General features: G+C 32.8%; 1 protein-coding gene across 8 annotated transcripts in view; it reads left to right on the top strand.

Moving 5' to 3' along the window:
- LOC106867341 (rho GTPase-activating protein 39) overlaps positions 1–10,697 on the top strand; it is a 452,309-nt gene extending 441,612 nt beyond the window's left edge. For all 8 annotated transcript variants that reach the window (XM_052966674.1, XM_052966678.1, XM_052966677.1 and 5 more), the window contains 4 exons: positions 137–250; positions 1,188–1,345; positions 2,434–2,695; positions 3,487–10,697. In XM_052966674.1, coding sequence (XP_052822634.1) covers positions 137–250; positions 1,188–1,345; positions 2,434–2,695; positions 3,487–3,681 — 729 coding nt within the window. In that variant the 3' untranslated portion in view covers positions 3,682–10,697. The remainder of the gene's footprint in view (positions 1–136; positions 251–1,187; positions 1,346–2,433; positions 2,696–3,486) is intronic.
- Positions 10,698–11,368: the final 671 nt, after the last annotated feature.

Here is an 11,368-nt window from a genome sequence, read left to right as displayed (position 1 = left end):
ATATATATATATATATATATATATATATATACATACATATATATATATATATATATATATTAGTGTGTGTGTATACATACACACTCTTTCTCTCTCTCTCTCTCTAATATACATATATTCGTAATTAACAATTTAGGTGCCTGTGAGTCATTTTGCTAGTCATTGCCAACGCCGTTTAGAACGAGCACTGCAGACTGGTGCGAAGAAAGGAGTTCGTAAGCCTGCCCTTGAAGAAATTGAACAATCTAAGGTTTGACTTTATTGTTTTATTACTATTATTATTATTATTATTATTATTGTTGCTGTTATTTGTTTAGTTTGTTTTCCTTGCATTCTTTCTCTGCTCAGTTGAGCGTAGCTCCATGTCCCTTGTATAATAGTTTGTTTTGTATTTTATATTGCATTGAAAGTCCTCTACATAATGTGTGTACCATGTGCTGCTATTTTGTTTATGTTGGATATGCTTGTAATTGAACATTTAAGCTTGTGTGATTTGGATCATCCAACGCAAGTTTCCACATCAGGCATCCCCCCCCCCCCGGGCATTGCTCTTGCATGTTTTCCTTATGTCTTCTGTTGATTACCTTCAGGTCCTCTTGGAAGTTTCTATCATGCTGCAAGACCTGTGATCTTTCACACGTTACTTTCTGTTGGTGTCCATCACAATGCAGTTTTTGCATGCCAAAGATCTGGCTTCCTCAAGAATGCAACCAACCAATTATATTCTTCATCACATTTAAATGATTGCCATATTGTGCACAGTACATTATTGAAAGCCATCTTAATTAGTGTTCTATTCTAGCATGAAACTTGAAGTAGATCATGGATAGCTCCTGTATTCATTAAATGATACTTATCTCTCACTGGATTTAGTACTTTTTTTGCTGATCTTCTCAACAACCAAACAGTTACATGATGATCATCACTAGTGTCAATTCCATGTAAAGACGCACCCATTCTGCTCTGTAAAATGGTTGGCATTAGGAAGGGCATCCAGACACAGAAACTATGCCAATGTTGATGTTGTTACAGGGCACAGTCCTCCAATTTGTCCAACACATCCCAACTTAGAAGCCAGACGTTAAATGATGTTGTGTACTAATTTCTTGGCATTCTGATTAAAATCAAGAACAAGATAATCCTTTTGATTTATAAAATATATTTATCCTTTTCTCCTTGGAATTTAGAAATCCATATTTTACCCATCAATGTTTGGAAGTGTGCTTGTGGATGTGATGTTGATGCAGAAAGAAAAGTTCCCAGAAAGAAGGTTACCATGGATACAGACCACTCTTTCGGAAGAGGTGCTTCGACTTAACGGTGCTCAAACCGAAGGAATATTCAGGTACTGAATACTCCCAAGCTTTCCACTCTTCACGTTTTGGGGTTTTTTTTCTTTATTTTATTTAATCATTAACTCTCATTTGATTAGTTTAACATAAATGTGAAATAGCTGTTGCTCCAAATAAATATGGACCTGGTTATAACATCTTCTGTTGTTCTAGATCTCTCTGTGGTTGTCAGAAAGCATAGACAACCCCCTGATCTAGTTAAACATTGAGAACGTGAAAACTGGGGGCAAAAAGAGGGGCCGTACTCATTTTTTACAACTGAGCAGACTAGAACATAGTGAAATGCTGTGCCTTGCCCAAGGAGACAATGTACTGCTCAAATAATGAATTGAAATCCTGGCCTTATGATGGCGGGGTCAGCACCCTTGCCACTAGACCATATTCCTTTGCACCCAAATGGGGAAACAGCAAATCAGATAAGCATTTTAGACCATCTGCTCACCTATTAGGAGTTCAAATTGGCAACAGATGATCATCTTGGAAGAAGATTTTACATTCTGCCTTCACTCACATGTGAACGTCTGCCTTCTTCATTCCATCGCAAAGTCCACTAATCATTTGTAATCTCTACTAATGGATCTGCAACAGCTTCTTGTATCATAAAGTCATCATACACCAACTTTCTAGCCCTCAAATGGACTTAATCAGCCATCTTTTAACTTTTTTTGTTATCATACTCCCTGTTGAAATAAGCTGCTTTTGTTTCAATTAATTTTGAAAATAGTGAAGAGTTCAATAAAATACCTTTTGCCAGTATTTAAGGTAATGTTTGGAACAAATTAACATGAAATTTTAATGGAAGGTTTTGATTTTAATTTCTTTATAACATGAAGCTGAAGTGATCAAAGCAGGGCCGGTCCCAAGTAAATTGGTATCAAAAGGGTTAATGAAACGGATCCATTAGGGCAGCACTTTTTTTTTATGTTTGCCTGAGTAGTTTGGAATTTGGTGAAACTATGTATTTGAATATATATATTTTTCTAAATTTTTAAACTGAAAATTAAGTTGTTATAAATATTCTTATCTGTTTTCTCTCTCTCTTACTCCACACACACACACACACACACACACACACACACAGAGTCCCTGGTGATATTGATGAAGTGAATGCCTTAAAGATCCGGTGTGACCAGTGGATTCCACCCACCGATTGTCCAGATCCGCATGTCCCTGCATCATTGTTGAAGCTGTGGTATCGAGAACTCTATGAACCTTTAATACCAGCAGCTTATTACGAAGACTGTATAATGAATTATGACAACTCAGAAGCTGCAATCACCGTTGTCAACCGACTTCCAGAGATTAACCGACTTGTACTCTCTTATTTAATCAGATTCTTACAGGTAAATAATTGGTTTTCCTCTTTCTCTTTTCTTCAACCATGTTTTGGAAATAGATTTACTTCATCTTGGGGCAACTTTTGAGAAATTTTATGAATCATACCTCTTGGAAATAAATAATCAAATGACTTTTCTATTCCAATTCTGTAGAGTTTTTAGGGTTAGTTTTTTTTTATTTGTGATGTGCCATGGCTGTGTGGTTAAGAAGTTTGCTTCCCAACCACATAGTTTTGAGTTCAGTTCCACTGCATGACACCTTGGGCAAATATTTTCTATTATATCAGGGGCCAACCAAAGCCTTGTGAGTGGATTTGGTAGTTGGAAACTGAAAAAGTCCATCATATTTGTGTGTGTGTATGTATATACACACACACATATTTGAGGGGGTGGGCTGTCTCTTTTCTTGACATCAGCCATTGGAAATCTTCCGAACAAATTACGTCCAACTAATGCCGGCAGCGAATAAGGGGTTTTAAAGCAGAGTACAATGATTTGTTTTTATGTATTTGTATGGGTCCCTTAACCCATATATACCCCTGGTTGTATTTTCGCAATGCAAAACCTGCTCCTACTTGTTTGGATATGAACTCGCCAGGAAGCCTCTCACTAAGCATATGAAATGTTTTGTAGGTAGTCAACACCCGTAGCTAACAGTTGCATCCTGCCCTAACTCTTCCAGATTATGAAAGCTTACCATTACGTTTTATCTAAATACAGTGAAATATTTTATGAGCATAAATGGGTTAAAACCCTATTGATTTTGATTAACCTTTTTTGTTGTTGCTTGTTTCTAGGTATTTGCTGCCTCTGAAAATGCTGCTGTGACTAAAATGGATGTTAATAATCTTGCCATGGTAATGGCTCCAAACTGTCTCCGATGTGAAAGTGAAGACCCCAAAGTAATTTTCGAGAACACGCGAAAGGAAATGGGATTTATAAGAACTCTTATCCAAAATCTAGACACCAGTTTTATGGAAGGCATAATTTAATTGCTCACAGCATTTGAGTTTTTGTGCTTTCATTACAATACACTTAAGAATAATATAATTGTTTATATATATATGTATATATATATATAGACACACACACACACACACATGTGCACACACTTTATTTTTTGTTTTTTGTTAAGAGTGTCTGTGTGATTGAAATTATACACATGATGTGTATCTGTTTGTATTCAGAAAATGGAAAGATTTAAGCATCTAATAATTATGTTATTTTTATTCTAATCATTATTATCATCATTATTTGTCAGGGGAAATTAGCTAACAAATTCAAAAGCCTCCATTTTATCATATTTTTAATTTCTAATATCTTTTTTTTTTTTTGGTCCAAGATAAAGCTTTATATTGTGTTAACTGGCATAGCTAAGCAGTGATCTCTTTTAAAAAGGGCAGCTATTGGCAATTCGACAATGGCACAGGTTGTTATTGGTGCCAGGCTCTGCTCACCTCCACTCAATGTCGTTTCAGTTGAACCCTGACCCACCAACATTTAACCAGATTTATGATTTATTATTTTACTCCCCTCTCTCTCTCTCTCTCTCTCATCTATCTATCTATCTATCTATCTATCTATCTATCTGTCTGTCTGTCTATCTATCTATCTATCTAATCTAATCTAATTTAACTATCCATCTATTTGTCAATTTATCTTTAAAGATTTTTATTTTCATTTTTTTCCCTAAAGAAATATCCATTTAGTTATAAACTAGCTAAAATCAAGAAGAAAAAAAAAAGAAAGAAACACAAAGAATAGTCCAGAAAGGCACTTTCAAATCTTTTGAACTAAATCTTAACAAAGATATTTAAAATTTAGGATAAGGAGATCACTTACTCTCCTGTTATTTTCAAAGTGAAATTATTTTTTTTTAATGCCTTTTTTTAAGTAAAAAAAAGCAAATCTTTCATTCTCGTAGTCCGACTCTTTCTCAATATTAACATTTCTCACTAAAGAATTATGCTTATGTAATCGTGTTCTAACAGCTGCTCAGAATTGCCTAGAATAATGGTCTGTGGTTAATTTCTACAAGAGTACCTGTTTATTTATCTTGTTATTGTATTCAAAAATGGCGCCAGGGTCTAAATCTTAGTTTTTGCAACCATCAAAAACAGCAAATATGTGTGTGTGTATATGTGTGTGTTTGCATGATATATATATATATATATATATATATATATATATATATATATATATATATATATATATATATATATGTGTGTATGTATATGTATATATAGATGAGTATATATATATATATATATATATATATATATACTCACATACATGCATGTATATACATATATATACACACACATGAACATATATGTGCACACACAAACACACACACATAAATATATACACACATATGAAATGCTTTACCTTTTCATTAAATTTCAAGTGATTTCTTAAATTTTTTTTTATCTTCTGGTGTACAAAATGTAATTTCCTGTAAATTGTATTGCTACGGGGAATACATTTATTTTCAAACAAAGAAACAAGCCCCTATCCCCAAAACAGAAAGAATGAAGAAACTATGACTTTCTTGTGTAAGAAAAGGCAAAGGCATCTATAGCTTGTATAAAAACACATCTTAACTGGTAAGAGTTCTATGAATGTTGTTCCCTTCTCACGACAGTTCTATACATCATGCTTTGTTGAAAAAAACAACTCTAAAATTGTAATATATTGAATTATGTATGTATAATATACACATGCACACATACTCATATTAGTGTTTGTGTATGTATGTGTTTGTACGTGTGTGTGGGTGTGCATAGGTAGACACATCCACATGCACACAGATGAGTGTGTGTATGGATGTGCATGTATGCTAGGTTGGATGTTTATATATATATATATATATATATATCTATATATATATAGGTTGCATGAACATATGCAGCCAGGATACATGTGTATAAGTGTAGTGCATATAGAGGGTCTAAATGTTCGTTAGATTCAATATGCAATTTGCATGCTGCAGGTGTTGGTGCCACACTTCATATTCCTGAATGAGGTACATGTGAAGTTATGTGTATATATATATATTATATAATCTATATATAATTAATGTTTGAAATATGTATACATATGTATAATATGTGATCCTTCAAGAATTTAGTTAATGTATGTAAAATAAGAAAAAAAAATCAAAAAGCATTGTACATACATGTTTTAAGTTTCCTTAGAATATATGTAGTGTGTGTGTATATTCAGGTGTGTTTGCGTGTATGATGTGTTGGTTTATGTATCAGTATATATATGTTCATATGTGTGAGTATGTTTATATGTATTTAAGTAACGGAATATATATATACATATATGTATACACACATACACACATGTATATATATGCACACACACACTTACACATATACACATGAATACACTTATGTGGGACAAATACACATCTATGTGTCTAGATGTAAATATATGCTTCACACATATGCATGCCCACACATACATACACACACATATACATACACACATACACATGTGCATGAACATGCACAAGAATTTGTAGCAAATGAATATTTATTGCCAAAAGAAATCAGTTTGATTTTAATTTTTCTGGATCTTCAAACCTGAAGCTATGCAAAAGAAAGCAGCCTCCTCACTTACAAATGCTAGGTTTTAATTCAAGCAACATTTAACTTCACTGAAAACAGTTTTGAGGAAAGATTGAAAAAGCATGTCCCTCAAACTGCAACCTCCACCCCCTCACCTCTCTTTTTGTTAGTTTTCTTTGTTTTGTTATTACTTCATTGTTGAATTTTATTTTTTTATTTCTTTAAATTTGTGGCTTACTTTTTTTTTTACTGTAATTCAAATCAATGATGCTTCAAAAACATGGTGTAGCCAAAAGTTGTTAGCTCTCCCAAATTACTAGATAGAAACTCCCCTAAATATGTTTCAAATCCACTGTGATTCTCAAAGCAATGTTGGAATAGGTAGAGTTCCTTGTTGAAAATTCTAAAATGAGAAACCATAGATAATAGTTTGATTTTCTCGACTTTTCACCTCACGTTTTTTGGTTGTGTTTAATACAGTTTCAATCAAAATGTTGTGTTAAACAACAAAATGTGGAGGTTAATGGACCTTGAAATTTAAAGTATTGTCAGGAATGTTTCTTGTTTCAATTGTATCTTCTACATTTCAACACTTAAGATTAAAAAAACTGGTTTCAAACTTTGAAAAATTTCATGCCAGTTTCCAATGATTAGATTTTTTAACTTCTAGACTTAATTTTGAAATACAGAAATAATTTCTTTTCTCAAAAATACTTCACAATACTCCCCTTCATACAACCATTTCTCTCTCGTAAGCTATTCAAGTGCAGATTGTTGGATATATATATATATATATATATATATATATATATATATATATGGATATATATGTATATATACACTCACACACATAGTTTTTATATTGGCTGCTTTCCTTGTCTCCTTTGAAAAACTCCATTAATCCTAAACATTCCGACATTTAGAAAGAAAATTCCACTTTTATCCTCTATGATTTATGAAGACTTTAAAGTTATTCTTAGGAATTTAGACCAATACTGCTAAGCAATATTAATAATAATAATACTAGTAATAATTGTTTCGGCTTTTGGTCCAAGTCCAGCAGTTTTAGAGGGTGTATGTTAGTCACTACCATCAACCACCCACACCTGCACCCTCTACTTGGTTGGTACTTTAGTTTATTGACCCTGGCAGGATGAAAGTTGATCTCAGCAACATTGGAACTCAGGCTGTCAAGAAGCAGAGAACATGCTGCTATGTGTTTTGTTTGATCTGTTGATGATTCTGGCAGCTCACTGCCTCTAACTGTTGCTGTTTTAGGCAGAAGGGTGACCGGGGATAGTTGATACCATCAACCCCAACCCCAGTACTTGACAGGTATCCAAAAGGATGAAAGGCAAAGTTGACCTCAGCAGGATTTGAACTCAGAATGTAAAGAGCTGGAACAAATGCCACAAAGCATTCTTTCTGGCACTAACTATTCTTCCAGCAATAATAATAACAATAATGGTTCTTTAGTAGTGAGAATTTTTTTTGTTGTTGGATTACTACTACTTCTATAACTAAGGCAGTAAGCTGGCTAAGTCATTAATGCATTGGGCAAAATGATTTACTGCATTTCTCTCAGCTCTCTGTTTTCTGAGTTCAAATCCTGTCCAGGTTGTTTGCCTGTCATCCCCTCCTGGGTCATTAAAATAGAGTGCCAGTTAATATGCCAAGGTTGATAAAACCAACTAGCCCTCACCTTCCCCATGCCAAAGTTTGAAACAATTATTATCATGAAGACAGTGAGCTGGTGGAACTGTTGGTGCATCAGCCGAAATGCTTAGCAGCATTACTTCTGGGTCATATCCTGCCACGGTCAGCTTTGTCTTTCATTCTTTTGGGGTTGGTCAAATAAGTACGAGCTAAGCACTGGAGTTTATCTAATCAACTTGCTCTTTCCTCTCAAAATTACTGACTTTGCGCCTATCATACAAAGAATTTTGGGGGGTTTTTTTTTAGTACCATAGTAGATTAGCAACTTAATTCTGATTATTTTTAATGTGATATTTCAGCTGGAAAATAAAATATAAAAACAAACCCCAGTTGTTCCATTGTGTAGCCTACTTTTCTCTGCTTGCTTTCAGTGGTCATGTTTGCCAAATGACTTACTTGCTCTTTGATGCTGCTGCTGCTGGGTCGGTAGACTTCCAGAGATAATTCCTTTATAATTCTGCTTTACTTGGCAAGCTCTGAAGTTGAGGGATTTACCATTTGTCAGTACAACTTTCGTTTAAACAATTGGAAGAGTTCAATTGTTTTATATCCTTCTAGTTTTCTGCAGTTAGTCTTTCGAATTTGATTTCTTCACTCAGAGTTCAACGCTAAAGGACATACAAATGTGAAAATGGTAACTACAGGCTTGTTTCTTACCAGAAAGTCTTTGGAACAAAATATTTCTATATTTTATTTCTTATTTTTTTGATGTTTTAGAGGAAAGTGAGTAAAACCAAAAGAATGATAGATGGAACATATTGTCTATCAAAAATAGTAATCATTTAATTGTTAGTTATTTTAATGACATATATTAAATCTTTTGATGCCAAACTGTCTGAGAGCATCTCTGGTTCTATGATATCCAATCATTGTTTTGAACTGATCTAAATTAAAAGCTTGTGTGAAAATTTCATATTAATTTTTATGCTCCAAACTTCAACCTAGTGATAGTTATTTTACAAAATTCTTTGTTATTTTCAAAATTAATTGAAAGCAAAGCCATGTATTTCAATGGAGATTTGACAACAAAAGGGTAAAGGTGAACACATTTGTTCCATATTGAGAACAATTGGTTTTTACATCTACAAAGATCAATATCCATCAATTAATATAATGTCTATGTTTATATACACATATATCATTTTTTTCCCAAATTCTCTACATATGTAAGTTTAGACAATTCTTCAGATACCAGGAAAAAAAGAAAACAAATCAGAAATTTCAACAAAACCCCCAATGCTCTACTTAATTTGAAACCAAAGAATTGATGCTCATACTTCCCCAACTAAAGTGTTTTTTCTGTCAACAATTTAATTCAGAATATTTATTTTTCTCATTGCAATGTTTTCAAAATTTCTCTCAGTTGGTAACCTTCTCCAGTTTTTAAGCTAATTAAAAAAATTTTTTTTCTTTACAAAATTTCTTTCCTTTTCATGCATTAAAAGTCCCATCAAGGTACATTTTGTTTCTTTCAAATTTGTTCTTCTCTATTTTCATATAGATTCTTTTTGAAGACAAAAATAAAATATTTTTTTTATTAAAATTTGTTTTATCCCCATATCCTGACCCCTAATTTCAAGTTTTCTAGGGGCTGCCCTATTATTTAGAACAGTTGTTGTTCCCCAAATTGTTTAGAAATTCTTTCCAAATGAATTGTTTTCAAAAGAAAACAAAATTAAAATCAGGTGTCAAATTATTGCTGCTAGTAAATTATGGAGTAAATGAGATCATTGATAGCTGATGGTTTTAAATGGCAATTATATACTATTCAAAAGGGCAAACAGACAAAGAAAATTACATAAAAATGTCTTTTTTTTTTAAGATTTTAAATTATGAAAATATTTTAATATATCAGTAAAAATCTATGTTCATTAAACACAATATTTTCCAAATTTCCCAAAAAGCATTGTTTTTTTTATTGTTTTTATTTTGTTTTGTTTTTGTTTGTTTGTTTGTTTTTTTGTTTTGTTTTTTTTTACATTTTGTTTGAATTCAGAATATTTCTGAATTCCATTTCGTTGAGAAAAATCACAAACTTTTGAAATATAATATTTAGTAAATTGAAAATTTTGTTGATATTTTTCTTAAAGATATATTTTGAGTTTATTTCTTTTAATGAAATGAATTCATTTCATTTTCTTTTCTTTTTTTTTTCTCCATATTTAAGAAACTGAGCTTTTGGCTTAAATTTCCAATTGCTATGAATCCCTGTGTTTATGTAAAAATATTTATGCAAATCTTATATATACTTGTACACATGTACATATGTTTGTGTGTATGTATGTGGGCCAGTGAGTGTATGTATGTGCGTATATATATATATATGTGTGTGTATGTCTTTCACATACGTTACCAATTTTGATTGATTTCTCTGTGCTCACTCATTGCTGACAGCTAGAAGCCATTTCCTGTTTTATCTTCTGAACAAAAAGAAAAAAAAAAAAATAGTCGTTTATCACTTTCAAAGCTCTATCTTTTTTGGCTCTCACTGCTAAAGACAAAGGACCAAGCTGCGTTCGAGGTCCCTCCCACCACCACCACCACCATCAACCACTACCACCGCCACCAATCCATACACATCAGCTAGACTTTTTAACATACATTTCAATATTTCCATTTTCAATCTCCCCTACCACAAAAAAAAAAAAAAAAAAAAAAGATTCACTTAATGTTTTGAAACATTTTTTTCCCTCTCTCACTGTATCAAATTTTCCTCCCACCTGTGCCACAGTTTTCTGACATTTTTGGTGTACATGAGTAAATTTCTGCTTTCAGAAGTATAACCTTTTGGCTTAAGTGTGGATATTACTTACTAGGAGATCTTTTCGCATGTGGACAAATTGAGAGCGGCATAACATTCAAGTGCAGTGTGTCTGACGAAATCCAAACTGGAGCGTAGGTAAACACTGTTGTTCTTGGTATATAATGCCAACGTGCCTTTTCTGAATGACTCTACACCTAGATTGAGAAATGGAGTCTAATTTCTTGACCTGAGGAGACAAAGGTAACATTAAAAACAGCAAGCATTCTTTGCTCTTGAAGATGGCAACTCATTGCTTGAAACAGACATCTTTGGCTAGAACTCGTTCGGCCAAGACAGAGAGCAATGCTAAAATGGAAGGAGTGAGTGTTGGCAGAATATCTGAACATTAATGTTGCAAGTGCTACTCTTCATCAACATCAGAATAGAATAGAATGAAAGTTGGTATGGTGCAGAGAGAGCAGAAGGAAATAATCATGATCACTTTTAAATGAGTAGCTTTCTTCATATTCTTTCATTCCTCCATCTTATATATGTATCTAAATGTGTGTGCATGTATGTATGTATGTGTGTATATATATATATATATATATATATATATATATATATATATATATATATATA

The sequence above is a fragment of the Octopus bimaculoides genome, chromosome 3, assembly GCF_001194135.2.
Source record: "Octopus bimaculoides isolate UCB-OBI-ISO-001 chromosome 3, ASM119413v2, whole genome shotgun sequence".
Lineage (NCBI taxonomy): Eukaryota > Metazoa > Mollusca > Cephalopoda > Octopoda > Octopodidae > Octopus > Octopus bimaculoides.
This window is presented reverse-complemented; position numbering and strand designations above follow the sequence as displayed.